Source organism: Prorops nasuta, unplaced genomic scaffold, assembly GCF_024137725.1.
Source record: "Prorops nasuta isolate Cenicafe-Biocafe unplaced genomic scaffold, Cenicafe_Pnas_1.2 PNAS00010, whole genome shotgun sequence".
Lineage (NCBI taxonomy): Eukaryota > Metazoa > Arthropoda > Insecta > Hymenoptera > Bethylidae > Prorops > Prorops nasuta.
In genome coordinates, this window is record NW_027116807.1 from 2,042,496 (window position 1) to 2,067,023 (window position 24,528).

Here is a 24,528-nt window from a genome sequence, read left to right on the forward strand (position 1 = left end):
AAATTTAACGAATTAAAGAATCATGTAAATAAACTTAATGGTAAAAACAATAGAATTGTGGCTTAATAAACAGTCAAATTGTCATTGTTACAAATGTTAACGTTGTATGTATAATAATATATATTATCTATAATAAAATCTATTTGTATAATCCATTTTCTTATACCATGGCACACTCCTGTAAATATATAAAATAAAATATTCGGCCTGAAGTACGTAAAAATTGATTGCTTTGGAGAGCCTGGTTGGCCGTTAGTTTGAAAGCATGATTTTTTGGTAAAATGTTTAAAAAGCTTAAATATTACTAAAAAAATAATGTGTATAAAAAGGCGGCAGCTCATTATTATAATTAGGCACTTTAGTTTCCGCATAATTTTTAAATGTTCTTAATGGGATACTAAAATTTCGATCGAATTCGCTTATTATATATATACAAATTTTTCATGATAATAAATTAGAGGGTGATTGCACAAATGGAGGGTTTCGAGCAAAAAAACAGCCATTGCAGAATCCTTTTTTATGATTAATTTTGCAGTGAGCCACCACTTATGTTAAGCTATATGAGAAATAATAAAAGGATAACTTATTTTCAATAGTGAAATAATTGGCATGGATGAGGTGACTTTAAAAAGCTATCTGGAGGAGAAATGAAAATTAATAATGAGTCGCAGGTACTTTGGTACTACCATGCGACTTTAGAAAATTAATAAAATTAAATGATATGTTGCTTCTCTTGTTGATTCATGGTCTTAAACTTAAAATTAACGTAAATTAAGAGCTAAGCTAAACCAGGCGAAGCTTTTCTATCTTGTCTGTATCACTACAGGAAACTGCTGGCTAAAAAATCTTCTACATTTACAAATGAAGAGAAAAGTACGCTGAAGAAATTACGGTGGTATACTCATGATTCTAAAATGACGTATATAGCATAGATTCATTTGTTAATATAATGTACTAAAAATGTGTTATGCGATTAATTTAAATTAGTATAAAAACTACACGTTCGTGCAGCTTACGAAAAACATAATATTATATCATAATATATTTGCAAAAGCTAAATTTATAAAACGTTTTACTGTTATCTAAGGACACTTCTATTGGATAGCGCGCTGAGTAGATTTTCGTTTTTCATTTAGAGTATTTGCCACATGAAAATAGATTTCACATATCTCATAAAATTGACTTCCGTTTCTCTCCCATCTTTTTACCAATTAAATTTCAATTTTTATTACAAAATTTTAATCAACATTGTTGTAAGAAATCACAATTAAAGCAAATACCCTGCTACTCGTAATCCATCAAGCTACGAATATTATATCATATTAATATCAAAATACACAATAAATTCATTTTATGTTCAAGAAGCTGTACACCCTTTCGCTTTACCTAAAATGTACTCATTATCGTAAAGAGCGAAGCCTCACTCTATTGTGCGCATTAAAATGTTCAGTTTTGGCCTACGAATGTCGAAATGCATAAAATGCACGTGTAAACTGATTTTAAATAGCTACGCATTGCTCTATTATATTCGTCGAATAATTATTTCTCTTCAAATCTAAAGGTTTTCGTGTTGGACTCTTGTCTGCTAGAGGTCGTAGTGGTAATTGTCTTTTTCTCGGTAATCTTTTGTATAACTGATTCCTTCGTTGTTCGTTCCTCTAACGAATCTTTATCATATCCCTTGAAAGTGGAAAGTTCGTTTTGCTTAAAACTTTGTAGAGTCGGTGATTTGGGCGAGTAAGCTCTGTGAATGGATGACTCTCTCGTTGTTCGTTCATCAACCGCATCGTGATCGTATCCCTTGAATGAGGAAAGATCGGTTTGCTTGAAAGTGGACATATCGCTCTGCTTGAACGTTTTCAGAGTTGGTGATTTTGGCGTGTATGCTCTGTATGTTACAGGTGGGAAAGGCCCTTCATACTTTCTATCAGAGCCAAAATCTTCTTGATTTATCTTTCTCTCTATCGAGCTATACTGAGCTGGGGAATTATCCGTAATAATTTCTTTCTCAGTTACAATATGATTGATTTGCTGGCTGGAGTTTTGTAAGTGGTCTAGAGACTGATTCATGTTTTGCAACGGTGAATGCGAATGGTATAGGTGAGGATGATGTTCGTAGGCTCTGGTTTCATACCTGGTGGTGTAACTTTCGTAACCACTCTGTTCAGCATCCGTGTCCGTATCGGTTTCCGGCCTATTTTTATATTTCGCTTGACGAATCGCTGTAAGCCTACCTCTGGCTTCTTCCAATTCACGCTCGATACGGAGAACTTCTGATCTTGCGTTGATCTCTTGCGCAATTCCACCAACCATTCTACGATTAAGAATCAAAGAACGGTCCTCCTCCTGTTGAATAGCTTGCTGGGCAGCCCGAACCAAATTATCAGTGGCCCTTTTCACAGCATTTCCTGCAGCTTGCAGTCGTTTTGTACTTTCACTATCAGGATCAGCTTTGACCTTGCAAGCAACCAGCAACTGAGCAGTACTACTGGCCACCTGTTTGGCACTTGATATAAGTTTCTCCTCCGAGCTTACACCTTGCACAAGGGCATTAGCCGATTCCACCAAACTGTGTGTGGCAGCAGCGACCATTCTAGCAGCTGATATCAGTCCTTCTGACCATTGTCCATCATCAGAACTAGTCAATGGTGTTCTAGCTACCTTTCCAGTCGCGATTAACTCTCTCTGAGCTGCACTGGCAGCCTTTATCAAAGCTGAAGTGGCAGCTGCAATTGACTTCGCTGCTTCCAAGATCATCTCATCAAAATTCATATCCTCGTTGGTCTCCTAAAAATAAAAATCCTAACTTATAATCAATTCACACCAAAAATCCAAGAGGATTAAGAACCCAACAATCCTTACCAGAAATATACTTCCTACGTTGCTCGCACTAGCCGCCGTAATAATATGTTTGATTCCTGGTCGATTATTTAAAAACAACCAAGAATATCAAACATATCTCACGGAAGCTAGATCTCTCCCGTTTCTCCCTTCATCCTCCACGATATTATTTACAATTACGTAAACCCACCTGTATGCTTCTGCGTGGTCGAAGGCTTGCCAGCTTTTTAGCAGCTGCGTCTATGCTGGCTGCAGCACCCAATAGTTCATTTTCAGCAATGACTGTGGGGTCATCAGGGTCAACCCAATCGGATCCTTTGAGTAATTCTGCTACAGCCACGAGTTCAGTCACGCTCTGAGCGATCTTTCTCGAGATCGGTGGCAGCGTGTGTTTTGCATCCCCTGGCCTCGAAGAGATTTGCAGGATCGCCTGGAGCAACTCGCGATAATTCATCGCAACGTCGTGACCAGCTTGCAGCGTTCTGTCCCTGAGTTCAGCGGTCTCCGCACAATTGTAAGCTGCGCCTTTACAAATGGCCAGCATGTCGCTAATAGCTTTCCTTCCCATATTGGCTGCAGCTATGATATCGTCTTGTTTGCAACTGTTTCCGGCTGCCACAGCCTTGGCAGTGGATATTGTGATGCTCTTCGTGCAACGCACTAGATCCTCCGGTGTCACGTTCAACCTGCTGGTCTCGGATGAGCTCAACGCTCGTATCTCCTGGGCGATTGCCTCAATAGTTGACTCCAAAGCTCGCGTACCACGCGTGTGCTCATCCTCAACTGCCTTTACAGTCTTTAAGAGTGACGTCACGTTAGTCACCATTACCTAAAAAATAATAAAATTTTAGTATTTTGCAATAGGTATACTTTTCATTACGTTAACACCTCTATCAGATAAAACCAGTTAGTTAAAATCTCTCTGCAATGTGCCAATGTTAAATGGAATGTTGTTTGAAAATTGCTTTAAGCTCTGCACTGACGTATTAATGAAAGCTGTGGTGTAAAAAATTGTTTAAATTTGGTTAAAGTCTTCTTAGGCTGGCTAAAATTCTCAGCTTTTTGTTAAATTGCTTTATTATTATTAATATTAATTATAGTTACTATTACGATGTTTTTCAAAGAGTTAGTAAAGCTTGCTACTCTCACTTATTACTAAACTCACATTATTCAGATAAACTTCGTGTACGTACCTACAATGTTTTCTATCGATCGTACGCACAGTGTAATTTTCTTAAACTTTTTCATGATTTACCCACAAGATTTCTTTATGTGATTTTTCAATATTTATTTAAATTATTACAATGGTAAAAAGACATTTATAAAATGAGTGCAAATGGACAATTGTTAATTGTACGAGCACGATAAAAATTAAGATGGCAGAGTAACGTAGGTACACTTTTTCCATAAAATTTGCAATATTCTGCGCGATGATTGTGTTACATGGATACTGGCACGAGAATTGTTTACGTATATATGTATACAATAAGAACAAAAATCCGAGATTGTATTACAAGAACTCCAACAGCATCGTTGCTTCGTTCAAGTATTAATAGTGTTATGTGTGTCTCATAAATATTTATAAAGTGTTTAGAAACATATACTCTGTGTGAATCACTAACGCTACTTAATAGAATAGTATTCGAAAGCTGACAAGTTCAAGAAGGTAATCTACATGAAGAGCAAAAGGTCAGAAGTCCTTTGAGACGGTTCATTGCTCTCGGATGCAGAGAGCAGACGGATCAGCTCCTCTTCTTGGTCGGACACGAACCAATCGGATTCCGAGCCTCCGACGTCGTTCATAGGTATGAATTGCTGCTGCAGATGTTGCTCTAAGACCTATCCAGAGCGGCCAGATCAAAATCGTCAATTTTTACTCATATCAAAGTCCACCGTTTGCTATCCAATCACATATGTATACATATCAAGAGAATTCATTAATCGGATTGGGTGCAACTCCGTTTATAATATACTACACAATACCAATCAAAAAGGCAACGAGTTAACGAAATGAAGCGATTAACTTGAAATTCTTTGCAGTTTATTATCCTGATAGAGACCATTTCCACTTGCTCGTTGATTAGAGTACAACACATATCACTACTTCAGATAGGATTTCACTGCACACATAGAAGAAGATAGTTATGTATGTACGGTTCTGATACACAGCAGGAAACTTTGAGGTGGACTTTAATATTATTCCCAAAGCGAATTCTGGCCATTTGCAGTTCGTTATGAGACGCTACTCTGCCTGTCTTTATAAATACGTCCAAATAGTCACGACTATCAATCGTCGATCAACGTAATCGTTGGATGAATTTACGAGTAATTTTGGTTTTAATGAGAAATTCCAAGGCGGTTAGAGATGTAGCGAAGAGTCAAATTAAAGTTATTATTACATAATACGAGTAATTAAAGTCCACCCAAAAAATGACATAAGGATAATTCAGGTTTTAATGGAAATGGTTAAGCTTTCTTTTTGTTAATTCAGTGATGTGAGGAAGGATTAATTGATACTCTGGTCGAAAAATCATGTTACAGCTTTCCTACATCTTTCTTCCTCTTCTTGCAAGTTCTCTCTTCAGCTGGTTAAACTGCACAACGCGTTAACTTACCTGCAGCATTTTTAAGCTCTTAAACCTGATGATTATTCAGAAGCAAGCTTTAGGTAAAGTTTTCGGAAGGGATTAGTAATTTTGGCAGGAAGAAAGCCAATACAGTTTGAAAGCTTGGAAGAATCAGGTAAAACGTATATGGAAATAGAAAAGAAGAATAAAGACAAGAGAAGCATTGATGATTCACCTTAGCAGAGTCTTTGAGATGAGCCATACTAGGATCATTGATTGGTTTTCCACTAGCAGCCTTGGTAGCATGAATTAAATCACCAAGAGCAGAGGCAACGTCCTTGACAGCGTTAATCAGCATCACCTGAGCCTCAGGATTTTGGCTTCCAAGGCTAGCAGCTCCATACTTTACAACCTCTGCCAACTGCACTATAGTGGATACAGCGTTCTGAGCCGCAACTGCCAATTGTTCTTGCGACGAAGCGGCTCCAGCTACCAGCGTCTTCGTGTCCTCCACCAATGCTTTTGCAGTCTTCAGGATGTTCTCACGATGGTCCGCAAACGTGTCGCCCTCGTTTTCCGCATGCAGGGTACCGGCAGTGGCGAACATTATCGTTGTGTCAAGGTCACCGATGATTCCGGAAACTGTGCTGGCTGCATTTATACAAGCCTGGGTTCCACGTGACCCTGCCTGTAAGGCTGCAAGAACTTGTGACACTTTCTCCGTCACGATTTTACTGTGCTCCGCCACTTCACGCTGAGCATACGCATCGCCAGGTGACATCTGACACGTTCCTGCTGCTCTCACGATATCTGCGCAAGCTCGTCCAAGTTCCTGCACTCCTGTGCGCAATCTTACGGACACATCGGCGTTTGAAGCAGCTGCCACTGCACCGGAAGTGTCCCTTGCCAATTGGGTATATTTGTGAGAAATGTCCACTGCCAGAGGACCCAATCTTCCCACATCTGTACTGGACTTGGTTGACTGAAAATAATAATAAAGTAAGTCAGTGATAATTTCATTTAGTTCCACAAAGTCAACCATTTAAAACACTCCAAAGCATGAATTTAGGAAGACGTTTACACATTAAAATATTGCATAAGACTTCACTCAATGGAAATATATCAGCAGACTTACAAGAGTTAATCAAGTTTTACAATTTAATATCTCTTATACAGTTCTGCAAATACATGTTTTTTAACATCCATGCTATGGGTCTTTTCAAACAGGGACTCCTATTTATTATAATTTATACAAGAATGAGACCTACCATTTCTTGGGCCAATCGTGCAATCTCTTTAGCAGCCTCGACCATTCTAGTTTGATAATCCACGTAAGAATCAACAGTATCAATGGTAGACATCCTGTGATCCTCCAATCTAACCATAGCGCGAGAGATGGTATCGATGAGACCAGTGACGATTCCATTGGATGTTGAGATGGTCTCCAATGTATTCTGCAACTCCTGCAGAGCATCCTTAGTGGACTCCACGGTCTCGTCGACTTCTGCGTGCAAACCAATAGCTTTAGGATTTCCAGCTGATTCTTTTGTGACGTACACCAACTGAAGAACAGACTCTGCCACAGTTTTCGTCTGGTTCAACAGCACCATTTGTTGTTTCGAGTGCACCATATTGGATGCAGCACCAATGGCACCGGAAACCAAAGGCTCGCAATAAGTCTCAACCTGACTAACGGCATGACCCACATTCTCAGCCTCGTATTTGGCAGCATTGCGAAGTGGCTCCAGCTTCTCACGCAATTCACTGGCACTGCTCTCCATCTGATCAGTGAATCCTTGAACAGTGTTCTCTCGTCGTGGTACCAAAGTCTGCGAGACAGCACTGAGGGACGCAGCGTCCAATTCGCGAATTCTAGCCGAAAGTAGATCTATAGCTGTGTCGCATTCTTTCTGTCCAGGTGCCTTATCCCGTATAGAAGCTACCAGCGACTTGATGGAGTCGCTAACGCTCTTACTGTGATTGGCCAGCAATTGCCAAGTAGGTGGATCCTTTGGACTAACTGCAAGACTCTTTGCTGCCAGTACCATGGCGCAGGAGCCATCGATAATGGACTTTCCAGCGCTCGTGATGGGCTCCTGGGCAGACCTAGCCGCATGAGAGATCTTGGCTGGTTGACTGGCGAACTCTGGAGAACTGGCGAACGTGCAAAGATTGTCCACTGCTTCCAGCAGAGGTTTCGTCGCTTCTGCGCATTTTTCCCGATTTGTCTCGGAGTAGTTCTGGTCCAAAGCTTTGATCTCCTGAACCAGGCAAGCTGTAGAATTCGCCACATCCTTTGCAGATTGTACGAAATGACGCTTAGCTACTGGATTACTGGTCTTGCTGGAGGCCAGTCTGCAGGCGTTACAAAGGGCACTGGTGTGTTTGGCTATCATTGTGGCCGCAGAGAGTACTTGTTGCTGGCTGCTGGTGGGATTAGTCAAGTTCTGACATCCTGTGTGTATCGCCTGAGCAGCCCGCAAGAACTGTGCCTCATCCACCAAGCCAGGCTTACCAGCTACTGATGTTGGATCACTGACGCCTGCGAGATAAGCAGCTTGGGCAGCAGCTTCGATCAAACCGCAAATCGAAGAGGAAACTCCTCGAACTGCTATGGAGAACGGTTCGTGTTCGGATTTCTTAGCGTGATTCGCTATACCAGTCATCCCATCACCCAGGCTCTTACTCTTCTCCATTACAGTCTCCAAGCATTCAAAGTAAGTAGCATCGGAAATGGGTTCACTGGGATTGTCCAGTAAGGGACGCATCGATTGGATATTCCTAATGGCGTTGTCGCATTCGTTTTGACCTGGTGCAGCAGACGTACAAACGTCCACGAGGTAATTGATGGAGTCCGTTACTGCACGAGCAGCTGCTGATAGTTGATTCTTGGCATTAGGAGCGTTTGGATCAGCCGCGACGGACTTTGCGGTGAGTAGAAGCTTGCTGGAGGTCATACTGACGTTCTTCAAAGACACCACGACTTGGCTACGAGTTTCGGTGCTGGTTTGCCCAGCCATTTCCATTCCAACTCCCAAGAGGTCGTTGAAGGCTTCGGTGAATTCCTTGGAGGAACTCGCTAATTGTACTGGAGAACGGACAGAGGAGCAGAGGTGAGACGAGGCGTCGTTGAGATTCGCTGCAGCATTGCTGAGGTCACTCTGAAGCTGACCATAACTCTTACTGCTTTGTGGAAATTCGTTTTCATTTAGGATATGAGTGATGTCGTCGATAGTACGTATAGCCTCATCGATGTCTCGCTGTCCTGGAAGACAGGAAACGCACTTGTTCAGCGAGGTAGTCACATCTTTGGCAACAGCTGTTAAATTTGCTTCGTTGTCCGGGTCATCAGGACTCTTGAGGACTCGCTTAGCCTCCTTCACCAAGGTAATCGAACGTGTAATGATCTCATCGGTGGTAAAGAGGATCTTTTTCTGAGCTTCCGGTTGTTTAGTGGTAGCAGCAACTCCCCGAACAGCGTACGTCAGATTCTTAAGCTCTGATGCGGTCTTCCTAGCCGCGCTACCAGTGTAGCTCTCATTACCCTGCTTTGCAGCTGATACCAGGTGAGCTATGGCGGATTGAACGTTTTTCGTTGTGGTACCAAGCTGCAGTGCTGTGGATTCTGCGGTCTCTCCTGGCAAAGGTCTCAAGGACGCAGCTTCTACAGCTCTGTAAAATTCGTCAAGTTCGTCCTGTAAACTGTTGATGAGTTCTTCAGCTGCATCCAACTCTAGACCACCACATGCTTCCCTTGCACGTGTAACAGCGGATCGCAGGTCAGCCAAAGAGGATCCTAATTGTTGAGACGTATTGTTCAATTGTAAGGCTGAGGCTTGATCAGTTACAGTGGGCAGAACTGCTCTGGCAGCTTTGATGACGGAAGTTCCAGGTTGTAGGAACTGCTCTGATGCGTTTATGAGATTCAATTGTGCTGTGGGATTGTCTGGTTGAGCCTGGGTACCTTTGACTCCTGAGACCAATGATGGAATATGCTGGGCAATAACTCTGCATTCAGCATTTAACTCTTCTTGACTAGCTTGATTGGTGTTATGATTCGCAGCACCTGAAGAAGCTGCTATGCACTGGGTGGCTGTGGAAGCTGCTTGTTTGGCACAAGTCTCTAATCTGCTAATAAGTTTCCTTCGCAAAGCTGGTGTTGCTGCAGCTGTCGTGGCAGCTCTCAGCTCCTCGGCTGCCTGTCGCAATTGATCCTGCATCTTTGCATCGTGTGGACTACTAGCACATTGTCTTGCAGCTTCGACCATTTTTGCAGTTGCATCTGCGAGGACCTTGGCAGCTGCAAGAAGTCGACGTTGCTGCTCTGTATCAGTTTGCCTCTCAGCTTCACCCTTGATACTCTGAATGAGCTGTGCTGTTGCTTGTCCCACTACTCTTGCTTGTCTTACCATTTCACCTGCGTCACCGGTGCTGGCAAATAACTTGTCAGTTGCTACCAAAATAGTTTCCACTGCCCCTTCTTGGAAGGTCTCTTTAGCTCTCTCGCCTCTAGTTGCTGTCTTAATATGATTTAACAGATCGTTCAATGTCCTGCTGACCTCTGCAGCTGCAGCGCTCAGTTCTTTCAGCAAATTGTCATCACCACAGGTTTCGTTGCAAACATCCACCAATTGCTCAACAGCTCTGGTCACCTCGCGTACAGCGTTCATCAGCTGCGTTTGGCAAGCAGGTGAGTTTAAGGTTGGTGCTACCACTTTAGCACACGCTACCAATTGTGACGTGGCTAATGCACATTGTGTAGCAGCAGATATCACTCGATTCTGGGTGGGTGAATCGTCGCAGGTGGCTGCAATATTCTTGGCTTTCAGCACCAATGCTGCGGTTGTATTTGCCACTGCTTTTGCCAGTGCCAGCAACATGTCCTGTAATTCTCGACTGGAATCGCTCTCCTCGCCAATCGTTGTTAGTACTTGATGCGAAGCTTCCCCAACTCGAGACGCAGCGTTCAAAAGATTCTGTCGTGGCTGAAGAGAGAAAAACAGAGTTAGGAAAAAATTGAACTTTTTGCAAAAGCAATAAAAATTCTTAAAATTATTCATAATCCTTTTCCGGGTGTCTCTATGATAACATACAAAATCTCTACAGCTCTATTCTATGAAGCTTCTTGATCAGTGCTCGTATATATCTATAGACAGCAGATTTAGTAAAAATTAAGTTTCTAATACAAGCACAATGAAAATTCTTAAAATTTATCATGATCCTTCTTCGAATGCCTCTAGGATAACAAATGAAATCTCTACACCTCTATTCTATGAAGCTTCTTGATTAGTGCTTACATATTGTCCATAAAGGGTAGATGTGATGTAGAAGGGCTGCATTGGAAAGGTTAATCGGTATTACTTCATTTCTTTCATTGGAGTAAGCAGGATTATAGTATTATTCGCTCGTTAAGATTATATGTATATGTATATACATATTTAGTTACAAGACAAATATTTGAGAAGTTAAGGGTAAGTCTCGAAGCTTTACCTCTTTGGTTTCCGGTTCGGTAGCTTTCAGTAAATCAGAGAAAGCTGAACAAAGCTTTCTAGCAGCGTCCAGGAGTTTCTCGCCGGATGACTCGTCTTCCATTAGAGCGGCGATCATTCGGACACCCCTGGTCATTTCCGGAAGATTGGTGGCAATGGTAGAAATAGCAGCTCCAACGGCCGTGTGGTCTACATCATCAGCGGGACCGGAAGTCAGCGTGACTACCTGTGCAGTAGCAGCATTCATCGCTGCAATCTGAGAGCCAACGCTCTGTTTGTGCGTGTCGATCGTTTGCTCGATCCATCTCAAGGACGCTGGATCACTTCCCAATTCCGGAAGATGCGCTTTTGTGGTCAATTCGGTTTCCGCTATGTGGATCACCTCGTGGCCAGCGGTGATCGTTGAAAGTAAGGCACGCTGCGGTTCCGACAGGACGGAAGTAACTTTGGTCTGTTGCACCTATTTTGTTTTAAATTAAACATTAGAAAAAATAATAGTAACATTAAATTCTACATTCAAGCCCTTGATGGTCTTTAGCTTGAAATGCAACAAAGTTATTATTTGCTAATTTTTTACTTGATAATACTGTATTCAAACACCATCATGGGCTGTGATAAATCGATCTCTTTTATTAAATTTTAATAAGCGTAAAATCATAAATGCGATAATTTCGTATTGATAAATTGATTCAAACGAAATCGAATAATGAGGTTTAACGAAATTTTGAAAAGCGAAATGAAATGTAAGATCTGTTTCTTATCAGTTTGTACCTACTCTGTGTCCGCAATAGAAGGAGCCTAGCATGAAAAGAAATTTAACTGTTTGTTAGTTTCGATAATTTAAATCTTTCATATTGTTCAACTAAAGATACACGATTTTTACTAATTACAATCCAGTAAGATGCACGAACTAAACTAATTTCAAAGCTTATCTTTCGTTATCCAAATAATATTTTGGCAAAAAATGAATTTCTTTTAATCAGAAGCCAGAATTATAATTTGGACGAAAGTAAAGCTTTGGCTATTTAGACAATTTTCAATCTTACCATTGGTGGTGCATGTGCGACGTTAATTTGGCCACTGATGGTCGTGTATTGGGCACCACTCATGTGTCCAGTTCCATAAGGCCTGGCTCCTAAAAATTGTATCATGCAGTCTAGCCTATTGTTCCATCATTTCATATTTACACATGGTATATCGATCATCGCGATCAACTCCTCGATACCGGAATTTTATTAACACAAAATATTTCTGTCTCTGGCTGATCACGTTCAAGATGGACTTGTGTGTTTTCTTTAAGCCAAACACGTACAACAAGCTTTTGCAGTATATGTACAGAATAAAAGCGTGTACATATTTACAAAATCATACGTCGAATACAAATAACCGAATATTCAATCGTGCAGAGATCACCATCCCCTTCAGCAATTAGCTCTTAATATATTATACTATATTCATTTGGCAAAAGACAGTGATTTACTACTATTCACCAATGCAAGCTCCAAGAACTATCTCAAAAAGCTCCTCTCAATCGTTGCTCTTACATTAATGACCATTTAACACAAAACACTGACTTTATCGACCCCACGATATACCTACAACAAAGGTCTCACTAAATTGTTCATTAAATTAACAATAGATTACATTAGAATGCAGAGCTAACAGTAGCATATTTAGTGATAATTCAATAAAATTGAAGACCTCTGTTGCTTAATACACATTAAAATCGAGTTTAAATTAATAAAACCAGACATTACCATCTCCACCAGCTCTCATTACAGCAGGAATAGCTACTGATACAGCTTCCACGTTTCCTTTTCCAACGTTACTCGTTTCGTGTTGCATTATAGTCGCTCTGTAACAGAAACGACAAGCGGTATAAATAAGGAAAAATTAGTATCTTTGGTTTAACAATAGCATACGATTTATCAGAACTACGGAGGGCATGCATGTATTTCTCATGCTGCCTCCGCAGAAACTCCTCCATGATATATCTTTCGAGTTGAGACCGCATTAATACACGACTTAGACTAGATTTTGAGCTTTAGATACACGAAGCGCTTCTAGCAGACTAAAGCACAGTAACGAGAATGTGTAACCACGAGCGGTGGCATTGATAATTGCGCTAATAAACAAGTGATCTAAGTTGATTATTAGAGACTGAGATGACCAGAGCTGAAGTTATTGGAGAGGTAAGAAGAGCATGAACTCACTTCAAAGGCGAGACGCTGTCCTCGACCATGGTGGATCCTTCGTCTCCTTCGATGCCAAAATGGTCCTTGGCCTTTTGCTTCTTAAGAATGATATCAATATAACCAGCGATCAGCTGGAGTATCTGTTCAGCCTCTGTAGTCTGTACGCTATAGTATTGATCCGAATAATCTCCAAAATCCAGAGTGAACGTGTTCGGAGAGGCTCCCCAACGTCTCACAGTGGTCAATGGCCAAGTCTTCAGTATTTCCTTGGTTTTCTCGTCGAGCCTCAAAACAGAATCTTTGGTGACGCCAAGTAGACGAGGAACCAACTTGTTCTTTCCCTTCATCTTCTCTTTCACGAGAAAGAAGGTTACACCGTAGGTCCTCAATGATCTTGCTGTCTTCGTGTACAACACCTTCGCGTCTAGCTCGGACAGACCTATATGTTTCTTGTGTTCTGCAAATATTTTCTTCTCGATACCCTTGACCTTTGAGTAAGACTGCGGTAGAAACTCTTTCAAACTGCAAAGGTAATTATTAATAATATTATTAATTATAATGATTCGATCCAAGTTGATCTAATAGTTACCAGATTTAAAAACTTACTCTAAAAACCCTGATTTGTGTTTATCCTCCTTATGGTCTCCGAACTGAATTTGACACTGGATTCCTGCAAAGGCACAAGCTTTCTCTTGTGTGATAGGATGTGTACCGTCTAAAATAGCATCTCTGGCTTGAACGTACAAAAGTGACAACTGCACAGGGTCACGACTATCGATGTTCTGATCGGAAAAGAAGAATTTTCTTCTTAACAGCACTGTCTCGGTCTCATCTATACCTTGCTCTCGTAACGTTTTGCTCGGGTCTATCCAATTTACTAGAAGGAAACAATTTCGAATGAATCACTCGATCAATGATAATGGAATACAATGTTAAGAGATCATTTATAGACAACTGAATATACCTTCATCATCAGTTTTTAATTTCTTCCTCAATTGATCCATTTTGGCGTCCCTCTCCCCCTTCTCCTCCTTCTTCCTCTTCAAGGTGAGCGTGCCAAAATTGCTAGGCTTCTGATTTTCAGTTTCCTCGTCAACAAGCTCACGTACGAGGGAGTATTCATCGTGATTCGTGATTCCTATTTTCGTGCATATCACCACCATGAGATTGGCTACTGGCTGGCTATCATCTACCAGAAGGGTCTTCAGGGTTCCATCCAGCATGCGTACTCTGAGTTGCCTGAGTTTCCGTCGATACTCCAAAAGGTCCCCGTTTCTCAGAATGTAATAATCGAGATTACGCCCAGGTTCCAGCCAGACACCTTTCTTTGCATCCTCGTCCGATAAAAAGAGACCGTAATCTTTTGCTATTGAGGAAAGAAAGATGGAAAATAATGAAGTAACATTAAAAGTAAATTACATAGAATTTTTGTTTACTAATAAAATTATATCTATCCCCATTCAATTATTTTGCTCTAAAATTTATATCCTATAGATTACAGTATACTCTTGATCCTGTGAGTTCTTTCTATTCTCTCTTCCATACTTTCACACTTCTAACAGTTTTAATTTATCCAAAGTTGCGTAATAATATCAATTAATTTTTATTCACCGTTTCATTGCTAAAAGTGAATGCTTCGCAACTTTTTTAGTTTTTCACTCACGATACTCATTATTTAACTTTCCGCTGCTGCTGCTTTGACAAAGACTCAATTGTTTTGGGAAACCAAAATTTTCTTCTTATATACATATATATATATATACTATCACGAGACTTTTTTTACTAATAACAGAATCTACTTTAATTAACTTGCAAATTTTATTAATTTACTATGTCTAAAATTAGTTAATGACAGTCCCAGTTTAAGTGCATTTCAAAGCGTGCCCTCTCATAGTATAATTAGTTCCTTGAAGGGCTATGAAACAGGCGGAGCCGAAGGTGCAAAGTACCAATAGAAAATATTACATGGATGGAAATGAAAATATATCGAGTATTAACATTTCGCTAAACAATTGTTACACACGAGTGAAAAATACAAAATCGATGGGAACTCGATAAATAAAAACATTCGAGAGAGATATAAATATTTCAACAAATATTTTCTATTTGTCCTAGCAAGTGAGAATTTCGAGGCATCACTCACGTTGGCCCATATTGCTGGCTTCAGCTAGTTTTTCTCTGATAATTCTGCAGGCATCGTAAACAGACGTGCTGGGATCAAACTGCATCATCTTGGTGGTGTTTTTCTCCGGAATGGAGATTCGCAAAGACAAAGTGGCCATTGCGTCTATGGACGGTCAACTTTAGCACGTAAAAAAGTCTCCAGAGTCACCCGCCTGTAAATAAGCAAAATAACATTGCAGTGTATTTTTTAATTAAAAAAATATTCATATACATAATTAACAAATATTACAAAGAAATTAAATGAGTCTTTTAACATACAAATTTTATTTAATTGCGAATCACAAGAAGATTTTTGCAGCACTAATTAAAAAAGGGGATAAAGAAAGTTGTTTGTTTACAGAAATCCGTCTTTTGACTCACTTTTCACGTGACTTTAGATGGAGTGACAATTTGCAGTTTTCCATTAAGCCCAGTGCAACAAGTTGCAAGGGAGTTGGTATTTTGTTCGCTTGAAACGCTTTATACGTGCGTATGCATAGTGTAGCATGTACACATACACTCACATATATATATACGTTAACCATTCGCACGTGACTGTATATGTGCACCAGCTTGGCAGCATTTTGAATCTTAAAGTCGATACAGAGTTTTATCAATGAAAATAATAGTAAATTGAATTTTCTCCATAAAACACATAAGATATTACTACAGTTTGGTATCACACGTCCCTGGTTTAATATTGCATCACCTTGAATCTAATCATCACGGAAATGACGACGTCATTTCAGTATCGTGAATATTTTGCTAATGTTCGATTCGATACTGAGGGACTTCCTAATTGCAACTTATAACAATGTTAGTCAATAAGCTGCGTGGTAATCCTTGTAACAGTGTTGAACACCATAATTGCAAGTCAATTAGTTTGAATATCGCTTCAAGCTGTAACCAGAATACTATATAACAGATTTTGGGGGAAGATTATAACGTTCTACAGACTGTGAGATAACATACTGCGGTAATTCAAGACATTTCTATCGCTGGTTCCCCTTTAGGTGGTCATAATTAGAATGACGAAACAATTGAAAAATAACGATAATGAATGGGAAGAATCTTAACTGTATTTTTTTTAATAATATTTTTAAATAGATAAGTTTTCTTTCACTGATTCCTTCCACTAATCTATTATTTTCCATTAGATAAAAATACAGTACGCCAACTCTGTTGAGCATCACGTAAGAATGACGAAACACTTGGAAAAAACGACGATGATGGGAAAGAATCACGTGTTTTTTTTTTCTCTTTTAATAATATTTATAAATAGACATGTATTCCTTTATTGGTTCCCTCTGCTTTTTCACTTTTTTTCTACGGTATAAATTCCCTACTTTACGTAGGTAAAAATATTTTGCTCCAGCTTTGTTGAGCATCACGTAAAACTGTGCTAAAAATTGTAGTATATTTTTTGTGTTCGTTCGGTTATCATTTCCCCCAGTACTTTCAAACACGTTAAAAGTAAAAATTGGTGAGATAATCAGTAATGGAATTCTGTTGCTGGTATCTTATTTATAGTTTACACACGTTTTCCGTAAAACGACTGATTTTTCATTGAGCATAATTGTAAGGCAACGAAAAATACTCAGGGACAACGAATCGAAAACTTTTTATGGAAGCTCGAAATAAAGACACGTTTCCAAGTTCGATTATTAAAATCAATGCCACGATACTTAAGCGAATAATCTGTGAGATGGGGTAAAAAAATAGAACCAACGATGTTCCTATGGTTCGAGTGAATTTAAAAAATCCTTTAAAAATTGCAATTTTAAAAATCCTGAACAAGGATCGAAGTAATTAAAAAAAATTTCCACTAAATAACGAATATCGAAGCGCGTCGAGACTCTTATGCAACGCACATATATAGCACAGTATTATACCTATATTAATCCCCCATGGCCTGGTACATTTACCATAGAATTTACCACGGGTTGCAGTGCTGGATCCAGCAGAGGCGTAGAACCCACATCGACGCCTTTCATAAGTACAAATTGTTTTTCACGCGTCTAATTAAATCGACACGACCGTAACAGTTTCATCAGCGGAAGATACATTACACATTTTATACGTTTCATTAATCAAACTTAGCAAAAAAAACAAAGAAAATTAGGAAAACAATTAGAGGAGCTATTCACAGTTGAAAAGTATATAAAACTTCGTTAAAACGAGACAAATTGCTGGAATCTGGTTAAATTTCTTTCATCAATTCTCTTCTGATGAATTGAGATAGGCTCCCAAGGTACGAATTGTATATAAATGAATCGAGAGAAGGGTATATGGTGACACTAATTATCTTCTTGCCTTTGTGATAATCCTGACGAGTTGTTTGTGTAGAAATGGAGAGGGTATAAAATTATATATATATATCTTATCTGTAATATTGCGAATGGGGGAGGGGGGTGATCAGAGGTTGAGAAAAAGCGAGCAATTAAGCGCTTTGTTCTTTCGGTCGTTGACTCGCTTTTCAGGAAGCGTTGCGAGGAGGAGAGTGAATGGGTTACAAGGCATAAATTCGATGCATCTAGACCCTACGCCAATGTGAACTTCCACCCTTAGAGGTTGCCAAGCAACGCCAGTCTCTGACTGTGTCAAACTGGAGCTACCGGCGAGCCCTGCCCCATCCCCTCGTACCCCCTCCCCCTACATACTGCATCCCTTCGCTGCGAAACCGAAACTACCCCTCTCCCTCTCCTCTCTCTCTCTCTCTCTCTCTCTTCTTACGAACTCTCTTACTCAATTTTCACGCAATCGCAGCCGCGTGGTTTCAATTTCACCTCAGGGGCCGAAATTGTTGTTTACTTGCCATACACAGCAGGATCTCGCTACGACTTTCTAATGTTCTCCCTATCAATTGATCTTTTACATTACGAACATTCCATTCTGTCCCATGAGATCAAACTGTTTAGTCGTAAATTATTTTATGTACTTTCAATTGTTTACTCGGGAAGGATCGTATATATTTAAAAAGATAACAATGATCAATCGAATTTTTTATAATTTTTCTATTAATTTTTTTTCCATTCACCCGCCTCCCCTCTCTCCAGTATATATCTTCGTACTTGTCCCCTATCTGATCTGCTTTGTATCGTCACGTTCTATCACTTCACTTTCTCAGACAAGAATTGCAATCAATTTTTTTTGTAATTTATCAATTATTATTGAAGTTAATTGGGCTGGTGAACAAAAACTTGACAAATGAGCCAATTTTCGTGGAATTCACTCGTGAACCTTCCGGTTCACTTGTAAATATTACCTTGCTACAGCAGCAATTACACTCGACATTCATACCGTAATATGGATGGAAATTAACTTGGCGACGAAAACAAGTTGCAGATAGCTTGTGCAAAATATAGACTGGGACTGTTTACAAGGCTTAAACTGCAAGTTGGGAGTCAAACTTCTTGCTGGCGATTTATTTTTTAAGTCAGGTAGCTCGTATTATCCTTTAAAAACACGATAGTTTATTTTCATTAATATTTTTATATTTTTTATTGAAACTCCAACGAGCCTTTGGCAATTATGTCAGAAACAGGTTCATTCTCCCTGGTAATTAATAGTGCGAATGAAGATTTAGAACGTACAATCGCGAGATATTTAATTAGTAGACTGCCAGCACTCTATTTCGGTAATCTTAAGTCAATCTACGAGGAAACAGTCTACCTAATTAAGTCATAATAAAGATAAATTGCGTTTCCTCGTTGTGCTCCAGGAGCTAACTGGCTCCTTCGAATTGGGGGATGTTTTTAGCACGAGAATAGGAGTCCGTGTAAAAAGTAATAGATACGTTCATTTTTTTAATTAATAAAACATTATTATTTTGTTAGACATTAATTCGATCTTTCTGAATAAAAAAAAGTATAGCATTTTGTACAAAATACTGTTAATAGTTTAATAGGAAACGAGGAAACGTATGCTTAAAACGAGAAGCTCGAATCAGTCGTGGGAGAAACGGGTCGATGTTGATTTCTAAATTTAGACGACACACTCCAGGAGGCTGTTTTCGTGCTTTGGACGAGCAACATGAATTAGTTGAGGGCATTGATTGGTCGGGACACTGAAGACACGATTATACGCGCTCCACAGGACCCTCTAATCCTAAGGGTTACCTCGCTAATGGACCCTTGCAACTTTGCCAATCTTTCCAGTAGCCTCCCCCCTCCCCTCCACCTCCTCCCTTACATCATCTATTTTGGCACTGAATACCTATAATCAGATTCGTTTCAATTCGTTTTAACGACCAGATCAGAATGCCTAAGCTTGCCCAAATTGAACCAAGACCCACTGTGTAACGATCAGCCTCCTTCATTAGGCTTATTTTCACGCGAAAACTACGTGTCTCCCTTATAATCCGACAGTTGTCGATTCACAGCAATCATTGTGTCTAAATTAACTGTACTGTATTTTAGAATAATTATGATTACCATATGTAGCAACATCTATCTTTTATCTCATATATATATATATATAAATAAACTGTATATTATATCAATGAATGAACAAAATTGGAAAAAATAAAGAATAATAATTAAAAATAAGAACATTAAATCTCTGTTGAATCCAAGAAAACATCGAGATAACAAAATTATCTTAACCTTCGCAACTACTAATTTTCAACACGAATATACATTTAACATTCCGAAATTAGTTCAATATCTCGAACAGTCGCTCTTTATCACGACGAAATACAAATTTAACTGGAGATTCGATCACGATATAGCTTTCAAAACAGAGTAACAATAATTGGTACAAAGCGAGTTTAAATCTTCTATTACATATATATCTTTGGTAAACATCGGATAGATAAAGTTTTGCGAGAATGTTTTGAAGCGAGAGTCGGGCAAGTTTGCTGCTTGGGATGAAATTAGACGTCAGTCTCTTTCCCATTGATAATTGAAACTTTTAATGGAACGCAGGCATGAATCTCGATGGATGACGATTACATAAAACTATACCCTATCGGGGAAATGAATTTCAACAAAATGGGTAAATAATTAGCAGTGCGAAGATCCAGCTTCTTCCTGAAAGTCAATTAAACTCTAAATGAATTATTTAAAAAAATGCAAAAATTATCCTGCTGAAAAAACCAGATTTACACATATTTATCTAATTGCATATATTTTTATTTAATACAGTAACGTGTTTCCAGAGTTGTTAGAATTCTGGTACAGAGTATCAAGGGGGATGAGGGGGGGGAGGGTGTGTGCACAGTGTGACGTAGTAGTGGAGGAAACGACAGGGTGGAGGGTAAAGGAGAGAAGAGGGTCAGAGGTCGACGTAAAAACGGTCTCCTCTTGCGAGACTCGTATCGCAAGACGTTGAAGGGATGGAGTTAAAAAAAGCTGACGACGTTCCTTCCGCTGTTCACTCGCTCAGAATAAAGGCGAACCTACCCTAAGTACTCCCCGCATCCGACAAAACTAATGGAGCTAAGTGGTAACCTTCGTACACGCGGCTCCTCGTACACTCGAAACGGTCGACTTCTCTCCGGCAAGCTGCAAACAATCCCTGAATCGTTATCCCTAATGACACAGCTTCGCTAAGAACGCGAGATTCCACCGCGACCCACGTTCCACCGGCGTGGAAAATAGTAAATAATTCAAGGAAATGGGAAATATAAATAATCTGCTAAACTTTTAGATTTTTTTGTGCGTTCAATATTGCATGAGACTGTGGGACGAGATTGTGGATCTTAATGATGAGATATATATATATATATATATATATATAGAGAGAGAGAGAGAGAGAGGGGGCCAATTATTTGCGGAAGGTGATAGGAAATAAGAGGAAAACTGACTGCTAGTGAGGATTTATTGTTGCTGGACGCAGAGGAGTGGGAATCAGCAGTGAATTTCACGCTGCTCGATCGATCATAAGGAGGCAATGTGCCAGCAATTTGATATCGTGCTTGTATCTAATGGCAAATAAGCAGACGTCCGAGGAGGAGTCGTCGAATCTTTGACTCCTCGTGGTTCACCGTGTCACACGTGCTTAACGAGAAAGGCTGACGGAGACGAAGCTACACGGTTGACGAGCATAATCAACGCTACCAGTGAAATTGCACTATCCCATCGTGCTTTATAGATTTAAGAAACTTGTTGGAACATGGCAGAAACGTGCCAAAGCATTTTTCATTATTTAAGTTACTCTAATTACTTAAATACACAAATTTATATATATGTTAAAATACAGTGAGCTTTTGTATAAAATTTCTGGCACATATTTGTGATTGTATAAACGAGTTCTTAAAAATGTTATTTGCTTGAATAAAATAATTGATACGTGTAAAAGGGCTAAATCAATTATTTCTATAGGATAATAATTGAAAAAAGTTTATCAACTTTTGTTTATATTTCTATGAATATTAATTAAAAAATTTAAATTTATCGTTATATGCAATAAATGGTTTGCAAATGGTTTTACTGATTTTCCAAATACAAGAGATATATTCTGAACGACGATAATTTTGGTAATTATGGATAATAGATTGGTGAATGAAAATTTATTATTTACCTTTGACCCTGGTAGCTGTGCGATAGTAGCGGAACTCGGTTAGGAGTTACGTTATCTAATAGGGTATCGGGGCTCCTATAATAGCCGTGGCAGGATGGATATCATAGCACCGGTTTGTCTCCGTTTCCGGTGCAAGCTTCTCGAATAGTACAGGTAATTCAGGATCCCTGGAAACCTCCAGCACGAATCCACCTCCATTGTACCTTCTCTAATTTTCTTATCGCTTCGATATAATATTATATTTATCTTTGATGCATATTTTCTTCCTCTCCATTTTCTCGAATGCACGCACTGCGTTGTATTCGAGAACACTTTGATGTTTACCGATCGATACAGCGTCCTATCACTCGGTTCTTGTTTATCACGCGTGTCTCGTATCATGTAACTGTATAATTAATTATCCTTATAAATTTTGACCTTGACTATTATCAAGTAAAATTCAATTTTCCTTTTCTATATATATATATAGTATACTTAAAAAATTTAACATATTTCGAAAGGTGTGTGAAAACTTCGTAACTGAGGGAGGGGAATTTTCGAGCTGAAAGCTTCAATCTTTAACGCTCGATTATCAAGAAGTAGTGGGAGTTGAAAGCTTCGATCGCTGCACCTGGTTAATGCTTGGCATAAAATTTAAGCATCGAGAAAAGAAATCGAAAGCTTCGTTACGTTTAATCGCTTCTATAATAGGAAGTAATCAATTTAATGTTCGATAATAAAATAAATATATAAAGGTGTTTCTATGATTTTATATGGGTTACACTTTGAAGGGTCATATAAATATGTAGAAGAGCAGAAGAGATTATTTTTGTTAACTAAATATTTTTTTTAAAGCGAATGCTAATCTTCTTATCTCGTACATCACTGTTTATACACTTGAAAGTTATATAGGTATACTTATCAACAGGCCGAAGCATTCGGTTTGAATTACATTGTCAAGCACTCTATACGTTTTGTTCTTCGAATCGAATATCTTCGTTACGAAGGTTCTGGGTATTATTCACATATTGTATACATTTTAATTCATTCACTAGCGTCACGTTTCTCTCTGCTGCTGTGTAACACGTAAACAATATAATCCTGCATAACGAATATTTTCGTAAACTTTTATCACGACTCACGAAACGTCAGTTATTTTGTTTACTTTCAAACATTTTAATGTCTACAACTAAATATTCTCAAAAACTCTTCCTTGATTCTGTATGGTTTTGTACTTTTATAAAGTGTAATTATAAAAATTATTTAAAAATCAAAGTCACCGATGTCCAATGTAATATGAAATATTTGTAAGTAACGATTTTGAGAATATTTTTTAGCAAAATTTTAAAATGTTTTAAACAATGAAAAAAGTAATAAAGCAAATGAAGGGTTTGTGAGCTGTGTGACAAAAGTTTGTAAAAATATTTCTCATAGAGGAATATTCGTGTAATTGTATATGTTTTCTCGTAGAAGGGGACATGATGTTTAATTAATATATGCACACTGAGAAGAAAATTCTTTGATTCAAATAAACCTTTATTTGAATAGTCGCAAATAAATATTTACTGGCTTTTAATAAATGAATGATTCAATTGCATAAAAATGTTATTCGAATCAATTTAATTTTCAACCATTTCATTAAATTTTATTAATATTAAGAAAATATTTATTTACGAGTCTATTCTAATAAAGAGTCACTTAAATCAAGTGAATTTATTTCTGAATGTAAACACAGCAGAACATTTATTAGAAGAGCATTGGAAATAAACACAAATCTTTCGAGTGTTTGGATAGTCCCGAATGAAGAAGGTTAGCATTCGTCTGACACAAAAGGTTTGTTTACAAACATTCTTTCCCATAAACTGTTTTTAAAGCCCAATAAATTCATCCTAGCGTACCAAAACATCCTGTATAATTAAAAACTACGTAATTAAAGAGCTATATGCCTAACAAAATTAATATTTTCAAAAGATCGATAATCTAATCACATCACAGTTCAGTAACTAGAAGCTTCAATGCTTTCTCGAAGAAATTCAAGCCAGGGAATTTAATCGTGATACAGTTCGATGATCCAGAAAGCCAGTCTGAACTTGGAGAATATATTAAATGAATTTATTCCGAATTCGGAATAAAATGAATGGCTAAATACGGCAAGCACTGTCCGGGACATCTATTAATCGACGCGAAGCTCTCAATATGCGACGGTGATTATTATCAAATGCAAAATATTTGAAGCACCAAGGCACAAGATTTAACAAGAAATAAACCTCGACCTAATAAACTTGAATTACAATAATTAAACGAATCACAATATCATATACCACACTATTTACAAAAATACAAATTTAATTACAAATCAAAGAACCCTAGCAGTATATTCCCTAAAACAGTTCTAAAAAAACTCTTATACAAAAGATAAAAAAACAACAAAATTTTCTCCACACCAATCGTTGTAATTGAAAAATTACAGCTATTCATCCTGCTGTATAAAATCGTATTCTATCACCGCACACAAGCAGATAGAGTGGAGACATGGAAAATCGTCGAAGGATTTCGCTAGTTGTCAGAGGAAGTCAAAGGCACAAGATTTGGTGGTAGGCTTCAGGGTGCTGGAGCCAGTGGAGCCGACGCGGCGCGGTCCTGGCTCTTTCTCCAACAATATTATATTATCGTGAATTGTTACGGATATTACTACGCGTTCTGTCGGCTCGAAGGGCGATGAGAAACTGAATGCGTCGCGGCTCGAGTCGAGGCTCGAAATGTAGCCGAGCG

The 24,528-nt window shown here is 38.8% G+C and overlaps 1 protein-coding gene across 6 annotated transcripts in view; it reads right to left on the reverse strand.

Annotated features, from left to right (window-relative positions):
- Positions 1–101: 101 nt before the first annotated feature.
- rhea (Talin_middle and talin-RS domain-containing protein rhea) overlaps positions 102–24,528 on the reverse strand; it is a 39,222-nt gene continuing 14,795 nt past the window's right edge. For 3 of the 6 annotated variants that reach the window (XM_066732402.1, XM_066732405.1, XM_066732403.1), the window contains 12 exons: positions 15,236–15,428; positions 14,057–14,458; positions 13,699–13,969; positions 13,111–13,614; positions 12,655–12,752; positions 11,944–12,032; positions 10,899–11,357; positions 10,706–10,741; positions 6,677–10,393; positions 5,644–6,390; positions 3,032–3,670; positions 102–2,787 (listed from right to left, as the gene is read on the reverse strand). In XM_066732402.1, the coding sequence (XP_066588499.1) occupies positions 1,540–2,787; positions 3,032–3,670; positions 5,644–6,390; positions 6,677–10,393; positions 10,706–10,741; positions 10,899–11,357; positions 11,944–12,032; positions 12,655–12,752; positions 13,111–13,614; positions 13,699–13,969; positions 14,057–14,458; positions 15,236–15,374 (8,349 nt within the window). In that variant the 5' untranslated portion in view covers positions 15,375–15,428 and the 3' untranslated portion in view covers positions 102–1,539. Of the gene's footprint in view, positions 2,788–3,031; positions 3,671–3,813; positions 4,681–5,643; positions 6,391–6,676; positions 10,394–10,705; positions 10,742–10,898; positions 11,358–11,943; positions 12,033–12,654; positions 12,753–13,110; positions 13,615–13,698; positions 13,970–14,056; positions 14,459–15,235; positions 15,429–21,777; positions 22,598–24,528 lie in introns of those variants that run through there. The other 3 variants (XM_066732404.1, XM_066732406.1, XM_066732407.1) reach the window with 3 other exon arrangements.